Consider the following 23,147-nt stretch of genomic DNA (forward strand, 5'->3'; position numbering starts at 1 on the left):
CAATAAAGAAGGAACGTTGCAAAGCTACGTGCTACATTAAAGACGTCTCTAGAGTAACTGAATAACTGTTCATATGGAAATCGCAGGTATCCGTCTCATACAACAACGCCCCCTATAGTTCGTTGCGATCGCGAATTGTTGCTGCAGCGAATTGTTCTCCCGACGGATCGTTCCACGACCCGATTGTGCGAGATGAATTGTCGCTATGATGAATTGCGCGAGACGAATTGAGGCAGAACCCATCGGAAATTTCCAATTTTCGAGGGGGACAAAATTAAGATACGCAGTCATAATAGTGTCCTAAATTACAAATATAGGAAAAATTATTTTCTTATATTTTAAATATCTGCAAGAAGGTTATTTACAATTATTTTTTTCTCTTTATTGCCTTTTGCTTTGGTGAATTTAAATCGATTGAGATTTAGGAAAATTTTCTTCAAGTCTGAAATATTGAAAGGAATGGCGACGCCTATGGCACGACGCCCATGCTGAATTGATTGTTTTACTTTGTTATTTTGTCTGATTTGGTCACTGTCCAGCAGTGGACTGATCGTTAAGACACGGTTCCCAGCAGATCACCGAAGTCAAGCCTCACTGGCTACGGTCAGTGTGCGGGTGGGGGACCACTTGGATCAGCCTGCGTAGGGATCGAGGGTGTGCGGTATTGGTCCTCNGCTGGATTTACCTCACTTCAGTTCGTTTTGGAGTGGTCAGGAGGGTTGTCGAGGTGCATACTTGGGGACTGGGTGTTTGCCGAGGCACACCACACGCAGTCATAATAGTGTCCTAAATTACAAACATAGGAAAAATTATTTTCTTATATTTTCTAAATATCTGCAAGAAGGTTATTTATAATTATTTTTTTCTCTTTATTGCCTTTTACTTTGGTGAATTTAAATCGATTGTGATTTAGGAAAATTTTCTTCAAGTCTGAAATATTTAAAGGAATGACGACTGCTGAGTCTCTTTTTTATTGTCTTCTATTTAAGCTATAAGCTTGTTTTATACTTATCAGGAAAGACTAAAACAATTTTTCTGCCTACTGGTTAAAATAAACTACAACTTTAACTTAACTTCTCCTACTGAGCTATTTGTATTTATTTTTGCTTATGTAAGGTTCAAAGACTATTACTATTTTATTTTTCCTTTATTGCAATTGAAATTAATTAATTCTAGTCATGCAAAATCGCGGAGATTACAATGCAGATCGATTTGAATGGTTTCACCTTTTCGGAAAATTGGGTGTTACAGCTCTTGGTCATCCTTTTGAATATGTGAAAGTATTGATTCAGGTAATATAATGTTTACTTCTAGAGAAAGTGTTTAGTTCAAATTCCCTTAAAATTCAACATTTGCGTTCATTTACTTCAGGCTTTGAGTCAGTTTTTTTATTTTATCTTCCAAAAGAAATTATTTTTAGTTTTGTAAAATGTAGCTTTCTAGAGAAACTTTTAATTTCTTTCAAGCTACTTATGCATCAGGCAAAGAAAAGCTCATTGTTAGTTATTTTTTTAAAAAAATGTTTATTCTCTCATAAATGTAATATTTGCTCCGATGTGGCTCGAAGTTATATCTTTCTAGTTGGACTCTGTCTTTGATGTTTTTTGTATTTTAAATTTAATTTATAAAAAGATTTCCATATCATGATCTATCTCAAAATTTCCAAGTCTTAGCGACTTGCAGACAGCAGTTTGCAAGAAACTAAGAAAATAACACTCATTCCCCCCAAACAAACCTCTATGTTTTTTTCTCTTTTTTTATAGTTTTTTCAAGTTTAAAAGCTATTTGGTACTTTGGCGATTGTAGTTCGTGCAACAGATCATAATGCAGAAATATCCCCAGATTGAGTCCCATTGCTTGTATTGAAAGACATTGAAATTTGCTGATTATTTGCCATAGATACTAACTATAATATTAAAATCTCCCTTGACATATAATAATTTTTGTAGGTAAAGTAGATGAGATAAAGAGAAGTTAAGTAACTATAGCTTGTGTGAAGCAAGTATAAAAGTTTTCTTAATGTTCTTAAAAATATAAATAAAACTGCATTTGGGGTAATAATTAATTTAAAATGGAAAGATTAATTAGTAATTGAGTTTTCTGTTTGCTGAAATTTTGATTTAATTTCTGATATTCATGCATCTTTTTCTTAAAGAAAAATCTTTTTTCCACCTTTCTCTTTTTTTTAATTACCCTTTAGATTTTCATTATATTTCTGTGGATGTTGAAAACCGCCAAAAATTTCATCTAAAAATTCATAAACTCTAATCGAGATTACTTTTAAATCCATAGATTAAGAAGATTGAGATTAAGTGTTTATAATTTGGATTTTTCAGTGAGCTTTATTAAGATTCATTAATAAATTAATTTGTAAAATTATATGTTTCAATGAAAGCTGAGATTTTTATGGTCAGCTATGCTATGTAATTCTCTCATATTTTTATTAATAGTTTATTTTTAAAATATTTCTACCTTATGTAATTCAAATTTTTTGTTATTAACATTCTATTATTTCAAGATAATTAGAACATTTTTTAAATGTTTATTGACCTGTTCATCTATTAATAATGTATCAATATTTTTCTTCAAAGTTTAAAAAACTTACTATAATTTATTAATAATTTAGTTTGCAAATTATTATATTATCCTCCGTAGATTGGGCATGAACCATTCCCACCTAAGCCAACTAGGACTCTATTAGGAAAACCAGCTTTAGGTCTGACTGGTGCATTTGCTTATAGTAAGATATCTTTTCATTATTCTCATAATAATTTATTATAACTAATAGTTAATTTAGCTTTTTGAATCATTTTTGTATAAAAATTGTTTCTGATCTTGTTTGTTTCATTTTGGAATATTTTGATTTGTAAAAATTTTTTTTTTACTATACCTAGTTTGCGAAGATAACAATATTGTAGATTTACTAGAAGGAATGGTAGGTAGCTTTAAATATGGAGTCTATTTTTCAATAACTAGTATTGATGAATTCTTGAACATTTAAAAACATTTCTGAAATACGTTTTTTAATTTTGATTGTTTATCACCTTATTGCATTTTTTTTTAAAATTAGAATTAATACAAGTTTTATATATATTGAAATAGGTTAAAGGTCAAAATACTTTCATTTGTTGAGAAAATATTCAAATTATTTTTCATTAAAGAGTGTTTAAATCATCAAAAGCATATTAGTCTAAAAATTGTGTAAGTGCCACAATTTTGTATATGTAAAGATTATACCAATAATGTAAATTACTTGCCTTATCAGTTCTAGATAGATCATTAAAATATTTTATTGTTACTTCGAATAAATCAGGTTGAAAAAAACTCGTCTAGAGCAGAGATTCTGTAGGAAATTTTTAACCAAATTCTGAGGCATAAACAAAGTATTATTCTGAAATAAATTATTTACTACTGCATATTTACAGAGCTCATTCTAGGCAGAAAAAAAGGGCAGGGTACAAAAGTTTAAAAAAAGGTCATTATTATTTTAAAAAAGCAATAATTTCTTTTTATGGGCTTTACACATTCTATAAAAAAACATTGTCAATTTTAGTAAAGGAATTTTTTTTTACTTTACTAAACATAGCAAATCAATCATATTAATTACTAATTTTTATTAATAAATTAACATAGATATCGAGTTAATGAGCTAATTAGCTTAGAAATTTATTTAAAATGCATGCATATATTAATAAAATAATAAATGTATGTTTTTAAGTGTGTGTAGTTATGATTTAATAATAATTATGGTTTAATGATAGTGGAAGTAACTGCAAACTTGCATAGACGAGTGCAACAAGGGGGTGTGATGGCTATTTTTCCTTTCCCATAGAAGTCAATGTATTGACAGCAATGACAATTTAAATAAAAAGAGTTGAAAATAACAAAAGTTTAAGAAATCCATTGTACAGTTTGGGGGGAAAATAAAGAAGGGCTGAGGAAAGAAAGGGCAAAAAGGGTATGGTATGGAGTCTATTACATCAGGGCACTAATTTACTTCAGGGGCAACAGGGTGGATTCTTTTGACAAAAAGGGCAGCACAGTGCTGCGCCCTGTTTACCCTGCCTAGCATGAGCTCTGATATTTATCAATTGATTTTTGCGCAAGTTTTTAACAGGATTTTGACTGACAAAAGAAGTCACATTCTAAGGTCAACTATGCATAAATAGGCTACAGAATTTTTATTTTTTGAAATAAACTAACTGAAATTTCATTCTCAGATTAACTATGTATAAATAGGTTATAGAATTTTTATTTTTTAAAATAAACTAACTGAAATTTTGTTTACTGCTTAATAAAATGTTTATTTGCCTTTCAGTGAAACATATAAAGAGTATAGATGGAGTTTTTGGGCTTTATAGAGGCTTATTTCCAAAGTTATGTACAAATTTTGTGAGCATGTCTACATACATAATTGCATATGAGGTAAATCTAAAGTTTTTTTTTAAAAAAACTAATTTTGTAAAAATACATTTAAAAATAGTTTTGATTAGTTTTAAGCATTAATTTTATTTTATTTGCTATAGTATAGGTAACAGAGTTCTCCCTAGGAATTAAAAAAAAAAAGGGTTGGGTGCTTCCTCTGAAAAAGGCGCTTTGAGTTTTGAAAAGGTTGAGTTTTATTATTGAAACAGTTAATTATTTTTTTTTCAAGATAAAATATGAATTAAAATGCAGTGTTTTTAAGTGGTGGCAGCTTATTTTTACAAAAATCGCAGAGAAGACCCATTTATTGGGATCAAAGGACAAGCTGCCCTTCAGAAAATGCTTCGTGGGAATACTAGGTAAAATTTGGGTGTTTAAAATAGTGATATGATATTGTTTTTTATTTGATTGTATTTTTTTAATTACTTTTTCTTCAACAAAAGAAGACAGATTTTTTAGTTTTAACATGTTTGTTTTTAATTTTATTAAACTTAACCTTGTGAGGTCTTTTTAGCTGTTAACTACTTATTTTGGCTTTAACTATTCTTTTTGTCTTTAACTAAGTTTACATCAATACTTTTTATACATTTAAAATGTAAAAGTTATAAATTTGTTTTTATTCCTTCTTCAGGATTAATGTTTATTAAATGAGTATAAGATAATATTTTTGGTCAAATGTGTAAATATAACTTTTGGTTTTAATGTGGTTTTTTTAACTGTACATTTTTTTTTTATCTTCTTACAATGTTTTTATAAATTCCTTCTCAGAAAAGAAACGCATGCCTTATTTAATCTATATATTCTTAAAATTTAAACACATTTTATGCATAAATTTCATCAAAGTGATATATATTTATACATAAAGTTACTGTTGTTCACTTGTAACCTTTTTGGTATTTGGAGTTTATTTAAACTTTTTAGCATAGACTTACACATGGATGCATTTAAGGCAGTTTCTTATTTCATTTACAAATATTTTATTTTATTAACATATCTGTAATAAAATATAACAAAAAAATTTACTAATTTTTATCTTATTTAATTGCATACATTGTGCTAAAAATTAAAAATTTTCCATGGAGCTCACATCAGATAAAATTAGTCATAAATAAAGTTAGTAAATCATTTACATAACAGATGCTCCTTATAATTATATTGTGCAAGTTGTAATTTTAGAATTAGCATTAGAGTAGCAAAATCAGTCATAAATAAAGTACGAAAATCGGCCACATAACACATCCCTCATAATAATATTGCAAAAGTTTTTTTTTTTTTTTTTTTTTTTTTTTTTTTTTTTTTGGAGAACTTCTATTTTTTTCTTTTTTTTTTAAGGATAATACTTTAGGTTTTCTCTTTCACATCTCTTTTAATTTATTTGATTTATGCAAAGTTTTACTATAGGAGTTAAATAAAATAGTAAGCAAAATTTACGTTTTATTGGATCTATGATCTATGCTTTGTTTGACTGCATTTATCAGGAAAAGTAAAGTAAATGATTATGAAAAGCAGTATAAATTTTTTTAGCTGGAAGTGCAGTGAGTGATCGTTAAAGTAATAAAACATTTCTAATCCACAATAAATTATTTGATATTCTTTTCTTTCTTCTTTTACTAGGCCAGAAAATAGATTGTGTGTTTTTTTTTGTTGAGATTTAAGGTGTTTGAAGTATTTATTTAAAATGTTTGTAAAATTTATCTGTCTATAATTGTTTTGGATTTGATAAAAGAAATATCTTAGAATAATTTTTTAGAAATTTATAGTTTTTTTATTTAAGAAAATGAAGCATGAAAAATATTTCATAGTGAAAAAATTCTACTTTCTTCCTAATTGAACACAATTTTTATGAAGAATATAATTTAGTTTGTCATTTCAGAAAGTACCCTCATTAGATTCTAATAAACAGTTGCAACAAATATCAGAATCTGAATTAACAGATGAACAAAAGCTAGCTTTGTTTGCTCATGAGTTAATGAAATCAACTGTGGCACGGACTGCATCCATTATTGTTAGTCATCCTTTTTACAGTAAGTAATAGAAAATATTTAATCAATGGCTTGCAATACTATACTGTGCTGTTTATATATGCTACTGTGAATGACAAAAATGGTGGTTATTGACTTCTAATGGTGAATGTTGATAATCATATAGTCGCATTGGTAAATGTCCGAATTATAAACTAGGTCTAGTTAAGTACCACTCCCCGGTATGTCATACTTCAATGTTTTTTAAATGCCACTACCCGGGGTGCATTTAACCGGTACCTCGAACACTGTTGTTACTCCTAATCTATCCTCAGCAGATATTAAAATATCGCATAAATATAATAATATTAACGAGCCAGGGTTGGCAAGATTTTGCCGCTGGTGGAAAAAACCATGGTAAATACCGGTAAAAACCGTCCTGNACAAATATTTCGGACATTCACCAAAGCGACTATGTGATTGTTGACATTCACCGGGGAAAGTCTACATTCTCTTGATTTCGGTCATTCACAGTAACATATACTTATGATAGTTGCTATATCCTCTAGATGTTGGAAAAGAAGAAACTAAATAAGTTAAGGCTGGCAATATGTTTCCGTGATGTCAAATTGAAAAAATAATTTCTTCTTTTTGGTATATATATTTGGTATTTTGGTGTTCCAAAAGATTAAAATAATTTACTTGTGTAGTACAATTTCTTTTGGAAAATTTACTGAATGAAATTATCTTGCATTACTTTCCAGATATGAATACTAATTCCAGTGCAGCCTCATTCAATTTTGAGCAAATGTGAAAGTACAATTATATTTTATTCTAAGAACAAAATGTTTTTTGATCTCTTTTTTTAGAAAAAGAAACTAGGGGGAATTAAAAGAAGATAAGTAAAGTGTTTTTAGTGATCAAAATTGTCAAAAAAAGAAAACAAAAAAAATCAGTGCTAAAAAATATTTAATATGCCCTACATTTCTATCGTTAACAAATTTCACAATTCAATAACCGAAAAGATGACATTTTCCTGCTATATTTAAAATTATTCGTTATACTGAAATTTGACATTTTAAAACACACTTAGGCACTTAAAATCAAGTACTACACCCCTGTAAAAAAGTAGATAAAAAGTTTTAAATTTCGAAAATATTAGTAAAATGGTTATTAATCAATGTTTACCTTTCATTATTGACTAATAAAAGCATATGTGTGATAAGTATACTAATCTAATTATTTGACTTCTCTCTTGCCTTTTTGTATTTCTTGTTAACAAGTAATATCTATATTATATTTAAATTTGTAAGCATTTTTTATTTTTGTGATTAGTGGGGAGTGGTGATTTCCAATTTTAATTCCTCTAATTTGAAACTATTTTGTTGTTTCAGGATTTTTTGTCATTAATGATGGCTGTAGTTATTTATAATACTAATAAGAAAATAATTGCATTACTAAAATTATAACTTTAATTTCAACCTTATATATAAAATTTAGAGAAAATGCAGAAGCTAAGTAGTTATTTGTAATATTGAATTGGACATAATTGTATGTCAATTAAATGCAAACTAATAAATACATTTTAAATTTTATTTAAAAAATAAAGAAAAAATTGAGGGCTATTAGTTTAATATTATATTGAATGGATGATAATTGTAACCATGAAATAATTTCCTCTTGAATCATATTTAAAAATTGTGCAGTCAGAAGAAAAACTGGATTACATTGAATAAAGTTTAATTTAGTGATCTGATATAAAATGAAAAGATTTTAAGTGTCATAGAATAATATTAGATGAAATGGAAAATATAACACATTGTGTAGCTACTGAAATTATAAATTTCTTGTGGCTCAATTGTAATTTTTTTTAAATAAATAGACATATTTTGATTTGCAATTATAGCACTTCCCAAATAAAAAGTTACACAAACAAATCAAAATTATTTTTGTCCCCACCCCATAGAACTAAATTTCAACTATGTTCTTGGGGTGTTTAGCATCAAGATTAATCCAGAGATCTCAAGCTTTAGTCTCGGAGAAATCAACTTCTAAATGCAGTTAGTATTTATAGTTATCAGTTTGTTGCTTGCTTTTGTCAGCAGAATTAACATTTATTTAATTAGTTTACCAGTAACTTTTTTTTTTTTATGCATTTGAAAAAGTGTTGCATTTTTATTGCATTTTTATGTATATTATTAGATCAATTTTAGAAATTTGTCCTGAAATTTGCTTATTAAAGTTTTAATCAATAATATTATATTTTTCAGTTATCACACTGAGATCCATGGCACAATTTGTTGGCCGAGAAACAAAATATTCGTATGTATATATTTTAGCATTATCTTCTAAATTATTATCACTTTGTGATACACTGGTAATGTAATAATATTGTAACACTTGAAATTTCTGGACAGCATTATTATGCTCTCTGATATTTTTCTAATTTACATGAAAAATTAAGAATTTAAAAATATATTTTTATGAAGGTAGTAAATAAATTAAGTAAATGAAAAGCACACTTCTAAATAATGTAATTTTAATGTTTTAGGGCATTGCTTGCTAGTTTTTGATATGTAATTACCTATTCCTAGTTCTAGTTAGATTAATTCTTTAAACTGTTTCAAAGTCATTATTTCCTGACTAAGTTCTGTTTGATTCTAAATTTGTATGTAAAAAGATTTAAGAAAACAACACAGCAAAAATTTTATAATTTTCTGTTGTGGAGACATTTTTCAACCTTAAAACATATTTATAATGCAATACTTAAGTTTAAATTTTTTAATATTAGTTGAGTGGCATCTGGTTCAAAATTAACAAAGTTATAAATTCTTTAATATGTAAAAAAAATTATGAAACAAAGAATAATTACGTAATTTTTTTTTTAAATGGAGTAAATTGATATTTATATATTGAGTTGGTCATTAATGCCTGAACTTTTTTACAGGTCTAATAGTCTGCAAACATCTGATTTAAATAATTATATAATAGTCTATTTTTTATTTTTCCTTGTATTTTAAAAGTTAAAAAAGTCTACTCATAAACTACAGTATAAAAATAATTTTTTTTAATTGGAATTTAAATTTTTGTAAGTTAAATCAATGTTAAAGTCCTTTTTTCTTATAAATAAATAAATTGAATAAGTAGATAAAATAAATAAATGAATGGAAAAAAATATTTTTGTTTTAAAAATATTGATTAACTCAATTTATATATCTCTTTTTTTAGAGGTATCTTTGGATCCTTGAGAGAAATATTCAATGAAGATGGTATCTTAGGCTTTTTCTCGTAAGTTTTTTATGTGAAATTTTTTTTTAAATATTTTTAAATTGCTTTGTTATATTTACTGATCTGTATATCAATTTCTGATATTTTTATGCATTATTTTCTAGTTAGTTTATTCAACTCGAATTTGTATCTTAGAAAGACACTATAGTGGGACGAGATTTTTTTCATTGTTAATTCTGTTTCACTTCCGTAATTAGTTTAAAATTGAATGGTTAAGAGAAAGAGGATTTCAAATTACCCTAGAATGCATCCTGAAATTTCAAATGAAGTAGAGATGTATTCAAAATGAAAATTATTATGTATGAAAATTTATAATTATTATGTTAATTTATAATTATACCATGAGGATTATATATCCACACTGCATAATTCTGAGTAATCTTGCCATAATATTTGTGTGTAATATCTTCTTAAAGGGGCATTAATTGTGCATTTCACACATAAAATAGTTACTTATGAAGGTGAAAGAGAATTTGTTATGAGGGGTTTCTCCCGCTGTATCTCTTTAGTTACTCTACAGCCAATGCTGTCCCTAATTTGCTTTTTAAAAAAAACTTAAGACTTTGAAGCATTTTGCCCAAGGAAATAAAAAAAAGCCTTTGTTTGAGTGCCTAAAACTTGAAGGAGAGCTTTAATTTTAAAACTGTCTGTTTCTATTTGGTTACTGAAAAGAATTATCTTGACTTTAAAATAGGTAAATAGCTTTATTTTTAAAATATGAAGAAAAAGGCAAGATTTTTCCTTTCATATGAAAATGATTTTAATCAGTGAATAATTCTCAACTTTTGCATATTTTTGTGAGTCTAAAAAATAATGCAGTTTAGTATCTTTTCTAAATATTAAAAAAAGATTACAAATATATTTCATTTTACAAAGTTGTGTTTTTTTTTCTGCACAATTACATCTTGCTAAGTTTTCATTATTATCATAAAACAGCGATTTCCAACGTGCTTTGTCCCATTCCACCCTTTTAATTATTGTTAGAAGTTTATCACCCTTCTAACTCCATATATATATTTGATATATTTTTTCAGATTTTAAAAAAGATTACTACCATATTTTTGAAATTAATCTAGAAAAACATTGAACGAAAATGTTTATATATATCCATACTTTTATTGTTTTTTTTAAAGTAATTGTTTAATAATGCAAAATAAGTTATTAATCCTTCAACTATTAGAAAAAAGTACTGTAAACAACGTATCTGTTATTTTATTTTTGATGGATACATATCATTGTTTTTTTCTCATTAATTACTTGGTGGCAAAGACAAAACGTGGGCCACTTTCATAAGTTTCACGAGGGGGGCGAGACTTTAAATTAGCAAGTTATAAAGTATTAAATCAAGCTTTCAAAAGATTTAATTCTTTCAATATTTTGATTTTTTTTTAAAAGAAAATATTTGTAACTAAAATTTTTGGAACAAATCCAATAAAATTTTTTGGAACAATATGGACATGATCTAAGTCTCTAATTCTTCCAGGAAATTTAGAAAGATTAAGTTGATAAAGTTACCTACATACTTATAATTTATTTTTTAAATTTCTTTTCAAAGGAAATAATAATTTTAATCAATGTAATTTCCTTGTTTGAAAATTTATTCTTTCTTCTGCTGTCTCCTTGGTTGGTTTATTTTCAATTAAAACAATTAGTGTTCACATCTGATTTTTTTATTTACTATTATATATTTGCAATGCGCGCCACTTTCGCCAGTTTTACTGCCAGCTTGACAAGTTAAAGTTTTCAGTCAAAAGCAACCCTGTCATCTCTGTGATAAATATTCTCCATCAAATTAAGAATTGTCACTTATCTTTTCTACCTCTTCCCTAGCTAGCTTAGTTACCGAACGATCGATAATGTTTTGGTTTGGCGATGTTATACTAATGTTATGTTTGTTTAATAAAATGTTTTAAGAAAAATTAGCATTTCATATTCTTTTCACATTTATTGTTTTTGTTTATACTTAGTAGGTTAGCTATCTGGTCACATTATTTATCAAAAATGGGGGTCTACGACCAGTGTATTCTTTTTAAATGAGTTTTTCAACTATAACGTAACGGCACTTTTACTTGAAAAAGAAAAATAATTATTTAATTATCAATTATTTTGTGAAACTTCTGATTTTTATTTAAGTACAAAATTTTTTTCTGAAAAATTTTATCAAGAATTTGTTTTATTTTCTGAGTAAATATTTATGATGTTTTTATGCATTTAGGTTGTAATGATTTTACATTTCATAGTCCATTTTTGTTTGAACAGCAATTGTCGCTGTGTTTAGTGTCAATTATAGTAGCCAATGGCTTGCTGCAAATCTTTTAGACATGATTAATTTTTTTTTAAAATTTCAAACTGTAGAATTTGTATATCTACAATCTTTGTTACTTTTAAAAATAATAAATGGACTTTTTTCACTATAGTTAAGTAATGGATAATATTCTTGGGGCTTTCAAAAAAATCAAACCTAGAATATTTTCAGAATATAATAAATTGCACCCTTATATAGTATATAAACTACTCTATAGCATATACCTCTCCTGCTGTGTAAAATTGCTTGTATCATAAATTTTTTTTGTTTCATTTTCTGCAGATAAATTTTTCATTTTGTAAGTGTTTTTACCATTCCGTTTAGTGGGTTAGTTCCTCGACTAATAGGAGAAATTCTCTCAATGCTATTGGCAGCTTCTGCATCTGTGCTGATTAACACTTACTTAGTCGATGAAGAGGTATGTTCTGCAATAATGGTCTAATATAGGTATATCGGCCATTGTTAATATTTTTTTTTAGTTTTATATCTGAAGACTTAGTTTTGAGAAACTGAATATATTATATTGTATTTAAAACTATCAAGTCCCTATCTGAAAAGGAGTCAGATTTTTGTACTGTCTTGCAGATAATTTAATTGCTTTCTGAGTTTTTTTTTTGTTTTTTTTTTTAATTTAAAGTCTTAACTTATATTTTTTCATTTGCATTATTCTTATTACATATTCATTATTCTTATTATTTCATTTGCATTATTCTTATTCAGTGAAACTTCCAGGAAAGATCACCTCTATGTAGCAACAACTTTTGGGAGACACATAATTTTTTCCATTGACTTTTTGTCTATGAAAACTTTTGGAAGAGGCCATTCAAACCTCTTTCAGCAACTAGGCAAACATCTGCACCAAATGCCGGAAAGGTCAAACATAAAAAAATTTAATTTCAAAATATTTGTGTGAGACTCTTAATTTAGAGAGCTCTTTTTGACCTCGTGTTGCAATCAGAGTGCACTTAAGACGATGCTATCAATGAATTACTTTAATTTGAAAGTTAAATTCGAAGCAAAAAGCTATGTTAGAAACAAAAAGATATTTTAGAAAAAATCTTGAACTGACCTCTTTCATCTTTTAAAGCTAAGTAATTTTTATGATATAGAATTACACGCAAACTTAAACAAACAACATAATTGTTTATTTGTTTGAAATAGCTTTATCATTCATAATTGGTAAATTTGTTTTTACACGTAATTATATCAGTTGGGATTATTTTTAGAGAGGTTAAATTTTATTCATAGATTCGTCTTTTCATGATGCTAACAGGAGTGGCATTTCTGCTCCAAGAAAATGACACTGGCTAAAAATAAAATCATATACCTTTGATAACAATTTTGAAGTTAATGGAGGTAAGCTGGAGGACCAACCTCCATCAACGACCATTTTACTGTGGAGAGTGGTCGCTCCTGAGAAGTTTCACTGTATTTTGTGTGTGTGTTTTTTTCTTTTTAAAGAAAAAAGTTTTTAAAGCAACCAGGTTTTCATCTTCTTTTATCTCATATATTCCTTTTCCTGTTTATTTTAAAAGATCATTCAGTCTTTCTCATATGAAATGCAAATTTAAGATGTTAATTTTGACCTGGATTATTTTTTAAATGTGTTACATAAGTTGTACAACAGAAACTGAAGAAAATTATAGATATTAATAATAGTTTGTGTTCATAAACTAAATGATTTACATGCAAATAATATAAATGCATGCTTACTTCAATTGTAGATTGGTATTCGGAAGAGAATTATCTGATAAAATATTCCTTAAAATACTGGTTAAAAATTGTTATTGAAAAAAAGTCCCTAAGTTACAACTATTGCTAATATTTGAAAGTACTAAATAGTGTTTGGTGTTGTACTAAATATTTATAAGTAAAAGTTTTAAGTTTATAAAATTTTTAATTAATATCCAAAAGTTTATTTTTATTTCAATTTTTCTTAAAACAAAATTATTTTGGAATTAGTTGAAATCCAGTACAAATAACACTTTAAATTATGAATTTCCTCGGTGGTATGTTTTAGGAACATTATTAAAGAAATGTTCTGTTTCACAATTTTTTTTATGTTTCTTTTATTTGATTTTTTTTTTCCATTTTTTACAATATTTTTGAGCTTTTTTTTCCCTCATCTCATTTTTTTTATCTATATCTTTTTCTTGGTAATTTGCATTGATTGAGAAACACCACTTTTAAGTATATTTGAGAGCATTTATTAATTATTGACATTATGTGTTTCATTATTGTGGTGTCTTAAGTTTGTTATTATTGAATGTTTCTATTTTGCTAAATGTTTTTTTTTCTTTATAATTGTTTAGGATACAATTTATTGTGCTCTTATTTCTTTGTTACTTATTTTTATATATATTTTATTTTTCAGTCAGCTAAAACATATGTTAAAGCCTTAATGGGAGTAAGTAATGCCTTTTTAAAAATCTTTCCATTTTATTAAAAAAATTTAAGCATTTACATGTACATTGAAACCTGTTAAGTTGGTCACCTTTCCAAGATGAGCACTTGTCTAACAAGGAAATGCCCTACAGTGTTTAAGAAAATTATTTAAAAATAATTTTTTTCTTAAATATCATTGTCCCTTTTTTAGTTTACTTGTACAATCAAGTACTGAATTTGCAAAATGTTAAATGTCCTTTTATAAGTTGGCCTCCTATTTTAAGTGGGGTATCAAATTGTTGCAATGCAAGTTGTTAATTCACACAACTGTTAGTGTATTATTATTAAGCTGTTTCTTTAGGTATTAGTTTTTTCTTTATAAGTATTTTTTTATTATTTATAATTGCATGAACTGGTGATATTTTTAAGCTTTTACTTTTACTAATACATCTAGTCTTTATATTATGAAGGTACATATCTCATTTAGAGCTCTTTAATAAAATTCAAATGTCCCCCCCCCCCAATCTTTAAAGTATTAAGCTTGTGTAAACAGCATCATCACTGCTGTAGTGTAATTTTAAGCTATTGGAATGCTATATTTAAATTGTTGATGTTTTGTGTGTATGTAAAAATTGTATACATAATGTAAATCACTATGAAAAATGGGGGAGAGGGAATGAAAATGCCCGTTAAAACTTTTGCATTTTATTCAACCACACAATAATTAATTTATTTGGTAGGTTTCTAATTTATTGTTGAACTTTGAACTGATATTTTTTAATAGTTTTTCCTGTTTAAAATTTCATTTTTTAATGTAGGAATAATTAAATTTAAAAGTGCTTTTGTGAAAAAATATTATGTAAGGTAATTAAGAATTTTTTTTTTAATCTCTAGGTAAGCCTCTAAATATCTGATTCTAAAATTGTCTGATTTTCGACAAAACTTGCCAGATTTTTTTCATTCATCATCATAGTTAGCCAGACTGTCCAATGTCTGGTAAAGATTCTAAAAAATTCCTCCTGTCTCTAAAGATTTCTCCATAACAACCTCCAATTTATCTTTGATCTCCAATTCTTTTCATTAATTGAAAGAAAAGTAGACTCCACTGAATCAACCCATCTCTTATTCACTCTAGCATTAGTTTATTTGGTTGTTTTTTGAATTGTTTATAGCTGAAAAGTTGAAAGTTATAATAATACGTTTTTAATTTATTCATTACCAAATTTTGAATTATATTTTTTTTAAAGGTAAACTAAATTTTTAGAATGCTTCTGGTGTAGTTCAGTTAAGAAGTTTTTTTTTTTACACTAGTCTATGGAAGTTTTAAAAAAATATTTTACATCCAAGAACTAATAGATATTTGATTAAGGTTTTAATATTTAATTGAATTGAAGCAAGTTTTGCTATTTAAAATTTCTAATTTTGTTATATTAATAGTAAAAAGTTTACATATTTGTTTTTCTTTTTTTCTTCCAGTATCTTGCTGGTGCTTTGTTCTATCCTTTTACTGTGGTTAGTCATGTTGTTATAGTCAACAATTGTGGGTAAGCATGCTTTGACTTCTTAAAAAAAAAATTTTTTTTTAAATAAAATTTTGCCACTATTTTTCATATGTGACTATTTGCTACATCTAAAGTTGAAATAGGAGTATATGTGCATGACTACCAAAAGTTTTATGTTTAAATTTTTTTCTTAAAGAAAAAGAATTATAAATAAAATTATAATATGTATTTTATAAAATTACTTATACATTAAAATTCAATTTATCATTGTTTTAGACTTCAGTTTAAGTTATGAGTCTGTGACATAATGTACCTGATAAATTAAAATAATTTTATTGAAGAACAGTTGATAGTATTTTAGTAAATATTTATTTCTTTTTAGTCAATTGCTTGTATGTTTGGAAATACACCTATGGCTTTAAAAAAGAAATGGCCAAGTGCAAAATATTTTGATTTTACTCTTAAATATTATATTAATCATGTGCCTGAAAATTCTTTTTCCTATGCCTAATATTAAAGCTTATGGATTATTTTATTAAAAGTTAGATGCAAAATATATTTTTATTTTCTTCAATTTAAGCGTGACAGCGGATACAATTTTGAAATTGTAAAATTCAGTTATATTTCTTGTGACATGAGTTTTTTGTGTTTTAGTTTGAAAGCTGGTATGCCTGGAAATATGCCAATATATTCCAACTGGTCAGATTGCTGGTCACATCTTAGTGCTATTGTAAGTTGTTTTATAAGCAGTGCTATTTTATGTAGTTCATTTTCTTAACGATTTTATGTCTACTAAATTATTATTTTAGTGAAAATTATTATTTTTATGCTGCTGACAGTTTTTTTATTCAGGGATGAGATTTTTCCGCTTTTTAGCGGATTTTCGCTTTTTTCACTTTTATCACTTGAATTTCAGCTTTTTTGTCAAAAATTCAGATTTTTCNCTGGTCACATCTTAGTGCTATTGTAAGTAGTGTCTTATTAAGCTGTGCTATTTTATGTTGTTCATTTTCTTAAGATTTGTTTGTATGATTTTTTGTCTACTAAATTATTATTTTAGTAAAAATTTATTATTTTTATGCTGCTGACATAATTTTTATTAGACTAATAAGTCATTTCAACAACCAACGAAAGCTGCTAATTTTTTGTTTCCTTCTTTTGGTATTTTTAGTTTCTTGTTTTGGTATAATCTTTTGGTATACATTATTAAAAAAAATTTTTTTTTTATTCTTTTTAAAATAGAAAAAACATCTGTCTTTATGCATAAATGTCCTAGTTTTCATTTTGCGCTGTACTAATTTCAATGTATTTAATAGTCTTATTGATTGTTTTTATACAACAAACAATTTTTTAATTTTCTTTAATTTGTTATTGCTTGCTTATGTGTTGTTGCAATTGTGGCTTATCGGCAATTAGAAACAAATTTTTTTTTAAAAATAATAATAAAAAAAACTATTGCAAGGATTTTTTTTTGTAAGGCTATATAACTTTGAAGAACATTTTTCTGAAGATTTTGTTTTTGTATAATTGTTTTATCTAGATATTGAATTATTTTCCTTACCTTACTATGCATCTGTTTTAAATTGCACTTTAAACTTAGTAGTAAAGAACTTTTCTTTATATTTTGTATGTATTACATTTTTTTTTAAAATTTCAATTAATGATGGATACTTAAATTGAAAAAAAAATATATATTTATATATAATTACTTAATATATATAGGTGTATACTTAATATATATAAACAGTGTTCTCCCTAAGCGTTTTTCGAAGGACGGCGCCCCCCTATCCCATCCCTCCTGCATCTCTATAAATGCTCCCTCTTTGCTCTTTTTCTAAAAATAAGTTGCCATCCCTTAAAAACACTGCCTTTTTATTCATATTCCAATTTTAAAAATAATAATAAATTACTTATTGTTTAAATAATAATTACACACTGATCATCTGTGTTTATTGGTTTAATTCTGATTATTATTACAAATATTAACTTTGTTAGGAGTATTCTTAACTGGTTTAATTTTTGAGTTTCTCTTTTTCTTAAGGGAGTATATTAATGAATTTTTTTTAAGTGATTTTAAATTCTAAAATTTTTTTAAATAAATAGCTTTCTGTTAAAAAAAAACACCTTTAAATGTTTATTTGTTTTTCATAATTTTCAGTTTAAATTATAGAAAAAAGCTTTCAAATTATTAGGTTTAATTAAAAAAAATTATTAGATTTATCAATTAAAAATTTTTTTTAGTTTGTTTGAAAAAAATTTGTGTTCAGAGATAGTCTTTTAACATGCCTTTAATTATTTTTATAAACTATAAATTTTTCTCTTGATTTGATAATGTGTGAGAACGACTTTTAAAAATATATGCATAAAATAATATAAGATTGTTAAGAATCAATTTCAGTTGTTACATAATATTATGCAATTTGATGAAATTTTACTATCTTAAGTGAGTTGTCCTTTTAAAACTCTTAAGTGCCCTTTTCTGTGAGAAGGAAGTGCCCTGCTCTTTTATTCACAGGAAGAGCTATGAATTAAATAATAAGGATTATATTTTCATCACCATTTTTTTTAAAAGGAAAATTTAGATTTTACTGTTATAATTGCTTTGTGGTGCAACTACTACTACGATTATTACACATCAATTCACCAGTATGTAAGACATGTTAACTCAATTCTATGTTAGGACCCTTTTCATAGATGAAGATTGACATTGTCGATAACACTAGTCCCACACTGATGACATCTGGACATGATCTAATCTTGTCTACTTCGATAGATGGTCCACATTAATTAGTTGATTTGCTATTTGTGACTGTATATTGTTCTCATCACGCTGTTGCGACTCAGTCACGATCACACAGCATTGACCTGTATGTACTCTACTGCTAATGGAAGCACAGAAGTGACCATGACAAACGCGGTGGTCTTAGTACAGCTCTCCCTGCTTTCACAAATGCGGCAACTAGTGGTATCAGTTCATTGAATTCCATCCCAGATAAAATTGTGGTGTAACTACCACTACGATTATTTAACATCAATTCACTAGTATATAAGACATGTTAATTTATTTCTAAGTAGAGGTATCTTTTCATAAATGAAGATTGACATTGTCCATAACACTTGTTCCACAACTTTTAAAACTGCTCTTTAGAAGTGAACTCTGATAATTATTATAAAGATTCAAATTTTTTAAATAAATTTTTCACTTTATAATAAATACTTTCTGTTATAGTTGCTAAAAACAGAGTTATTTATACCATTTGTAAACTAAATATGCAACTTGTTTGATATTTTAGGGTCAATTAAAGAGAGGATCGAGTATATTGTGGAGGTACCATACTGGACCTTTCATGACATCAGCTTATTCTGGATCTTCTGGAAGAAGAGTCCATGCTCAGGCATTCCCATACAGTGTGAAGTAATAAGGTAAACATTGTCTCTTTTTAAATTCTTGCCTATTGGTTTATTAAAATGCATTTGCTTTAATCTGTCACTATGTGGTATCTCAGGGGAAAGAGCACTTGCCTCCCAATGTCGTATCCCGGGTTTGAATCCCAGCGTTGGCTGGTAGATTCAAATTCCGCACCCGGCTTGCACTGACCACAGTGCTGACGTAAAATAACCTTAATGGTAGATGGACCATGGGTTAGAGTCCCCTTGCTGACGGGCTAACCGTGGAAGGTTTTCCTTTCCATGTAACACGAATGCAGGTTAGTTCCATTGAAAAGTCCTCCCTGAAGGCAAATTTCTCCCAAAATTTGATTCAGGAGTCTTATGAATTGGCTCAAAATTACAATGCTACGGAGCTGAACTTTGGTAGCCGTAAACCCGAAATTGGTTCAGTTGTTCAGCAATGTTTATAAAAACAAATAAAATCTGTCACATAAACTTTTTGTTTACTAATAGGGATTATGTAAAAGCTTTCAAATCTCAACCACAAAATCTAAATGTAGCATTAAAAGGATTGAACATAAAATAAAAAAATGTATTATTTTTTATTTTATTTAATCATAGTCAAGAAATTTTAAATTCTATGGTATGCAATTTTTTATCAAATCTTAAAGCATGCAATTTTACGTGGCTAAGTACAAAATTTGTGCAAAATCAATCGACTAGTTCCTGATTTTGAGAAGTCATATTTTTGTGAAGAAACTTTTCAATTCACTTGAAAAGTTAAAGATATGGTAAAGTATGCAAAAGTAAAACTAAAATTAAGGGGTCCAAACGTTGGACTGCTATCCTGACCAAACTTTAGGACCATATTTCCTGGAATTCCTCATATTTTAGGAGTCCAAAATCCGAATTTCTCAAAAAAAGTAATGTTTATTCTGAGAAAGTATACTTTTGTGTATGTTTTTGTTTTGTTCATAACTTAAAATATCGTCTGTACTAATTTATTGGAATATTTGTGATCATCCTCTCCAGTCATTAAGATTCAATTCTAGAATGTTAAGATTTGATCATTAGATCAAAAGTAATTCAGGGTTGTGCCTATATTTTTTTGAGCTCTGTGAGTCGCTGCACAATTAGAGTTCAAGTTTCAAAAAAATTATGTGCAGTAAGTATTTTTTTGTAAGCATGAATACATGATTTGTTATATTACCAAGTAAAACTTTTTTTCTTTACAATTTTACTTTGTAAAAGAAATCAATATTTTAAATATTTTTATTTTAACCACTAAGAGTTTATTAGTTTTGATGATTAAAATTATTTTTAATTCTGCTTTTGGATCTTTTTGAAAATTTTAATTTAAAAAATAAGAAAAATTTGTTCTTGTTTGCAGAATAACATAAATAAATTTTATTGTGAAACTGGTTAAAAGGGGCTAAAATTTGTTTTGGGTAAAAAATGCAACATATATCTAAGCCTCCATAACTATGCATTCTTACTTATGATAATTAGTTACAATTCAGATGGTAGGAATCAAAAATTTGACTCTGCTTATTGCAATTTTCAGTTAGATTTATGCATGAACAGTAAGCATCAGAATTACCTGAAATCTGAGAAAAGAAATATTCCTCAAGATCTCAGTTGTGCATGGCACTGCAACTTTAACTATTTTAAGTTAGTAAATCTAGAGCAAATTTTTCTCTCTTTAAATAAACATGCCATTTCTTAACAAATTCGATTTAATAAGGTAGGTTGCTCCTATTTGAAAATGTCCAAATTTTGAATTTAAACCCCTTATTGCATATTTTATCAATGATTAAAATTACTTATTCTTGTACAATCCATTCAAAAATTATTTTACTATATTATTTAAAAATAACTAAAATATTGAATATTTTGCATAAATGTCAGCTAATTAATTTTAAATGACAAAAAATGTTGAATAATCTAGGATTTTGTTATTTCAAATTACAGTTTAAAAAGATGTAAAAGTTTTCATTTGGTCTAATCATCTTTAAATAGTATATAAATATTATGTAATATTTATGTCAATCATATTTTAATAGGTCTTAAATGAATGTAAGAGCATTTTTTGACTGAAAATAAAATATATATAAACAATTTTTTTTAAGAAATATGATAAAATATTAAAAAAGTTAAGAAATCAATCTGGGAAATCTGTTCATTTTCCTAACTATTTGGCTCAAATTACCCCTTATATTTTGAGGGTAAAAAATTGAAATAGGTTTTTAAAAAAAGTCACGTTTGTTTGCAAATTTTCTTTTCTTAAGGTGAGTCAAGCATTTAGATTGCATCAAAATGCTTTAGTAACTGTTTTATAAATTATAGTTTAACTACTTAATCATTAGTTTAGCTACTTAATTAATACGAATCCTAACTAAAAGTTGGATTTAATAACTATTTTCACCAGTGTATAAGAATGCAGAATAATAAATGCTTGTGATTTGCAAAACAAAAATAATTAACTTATTTTGAGCATATAGATTTATAAAGTTATTATTTATTGAAAAGAATTCATTTATAGAGTGGTATCAGTTTATAACTTAAGAGCTATCTCATATTAACTGATGACATTTTACTTTCAGATCATTATTTTTAGAGTTTCAATTATGAGTCAACTTCATTGTTATAAATTGTTCTTGTGTAGAAAGTGATATTTGCTTGGATGTCCGAGATATTTTATGTTACAGTTAAACCTACATGTATGTAACTTTTATATTATTTAATAAACTGAAGTGAATAGTCATTGTATAAAGGAATAGAATATGACCAGTCTAATAAAACAATCAGAAATTACAGTGCTGTAAAAGGTAATTTGTGAGCAATAATATCAGACTGCTTTTTGTTATTATAATGTGTCCATTTTTAAATAATTTCAATGTCATACATTAAAATAGTTAATTTGTTTAAATTAATAAAATGAATTTTTATGAAATTATGTGCTTATAATTTATTTTTCTCGTAGATGGGAATTTAAGTATATTATAATTTTGTACAAGTCAAGATGCTTTATATCTTTCTGTGTTTTATGCTCATGGGATTAGAGTTTTTTACCAGGGGTTGCAAAGTGATTATTCTGTAAACGTCTACATTAAGAATCCTTATAAGAAAACCCTGCACATTAGAACAGGCAAATTAATATTTAAGTAAGAAAAGCTAACATATTCAAATAATTATTAAAAAGCAAAGAATGCATTCAAATAATTAAAAACCGGTTTATTCTTGATTGATTTCATTATAATTATCTATCTAGCTTAATCCTCAAATTAAGAACGACAAGTATTTTGAACCCCCGGTGGAAGAAATGAATGAAACATTTTTTTTTTTCGAATGGATGTGTTTAAATATTGTTGGAAATAATTGTGATTTTTTTAAAAAAAAAAAATGATAATTTTATTAATTTAAAAATTAGACTTTAAAAAACTCATTTATTTTTTTGATTATAATCTTATTTTTATTTGATATAATGCATTAATAATGTTTAATATTATAGCTAAAACAGTTAATATTTCTAATGTTTCAAAAGTTATTTAATTATTACAGACTAATCTCTGGAGAAAAAAAAAGTCGTTACTATTGTTCAAAATAAACATCCTAAAATATAAAGGCAATTTGTTGTGAGTTAGTTATCCAAGGAAAAGTAAATCAGTTTCAATCAGAATAACATTAAAGAAATAAAAGTTATTTTAAGTTATTGAAAGTTAGATTAAGTAAGGCAAAACAAGTTGCTTTTCATTATTGATATTAAATACATAGCTATTGTATTTTTTGTATAAGTTTTACAGGCGCTTATGTTGAACTAAACAAAACACTAAATGAGTATAATTGAAATAAATATGTTTCTTTGCAGCAAATTGTTTTATACAGAGCTAA

At 26.6% G+C, this 23,147-nt stretch overlaps 1 protein-coding gene across 1 annotated transcript; it reads left to right on the forward strand.

Annotated features, from left to right (window-relative positions):
• The first annotated feature begins 737 nt into the window (after positions 1-737).
• LOC107437056 (mitochondrial carrier homolog 2) lies at positions 738-22,209 on the forward strand. Its single transcript, XM_043049416.2, has 12 exons — positions 738-1,292; positions 2,656-2,740; positions 4,319-4,425; positions 6,299-6,449; positions 8,657-8,708; positions 9,615-9,674; positions 12,304-12,397; positions 14,354-14,386; positions 15,841-15,908; positions 16,521-16,596; positions 19,160-19,289; positions 21,860-22,209. The coding sequence occupies exons 1-11, from the start codon at positions 1,179-1,181 to the stop codon at positions 19,283-19,285; spliced, it is 966 nt and encodes a 321-aa protein (XP_042905350.1). The 5' UTR covers positions 738-1,178; the 3' UTR covers positions 19,286-19,289; positions 21,860-22,209.
• Positions 22,210-23,147: the final 938 nt, after the last annotated feature.

This window comes from Parasteatoda tepidariorum, chromosome 4 (genome assembly GCF_043381705.1).
Source record: "Parasteatoda tepidariorum isolate YZ-2023 chromosome 4, CAS_Ptep_4.0, whole genome shotgun sequence".
Lineage (NCBI taxonomy): Eukaryota > Metazoa > Arthropoda > Arachnida > Araneae > Theridiidae > Parasteatoda > Parasteatoda tepidariorum.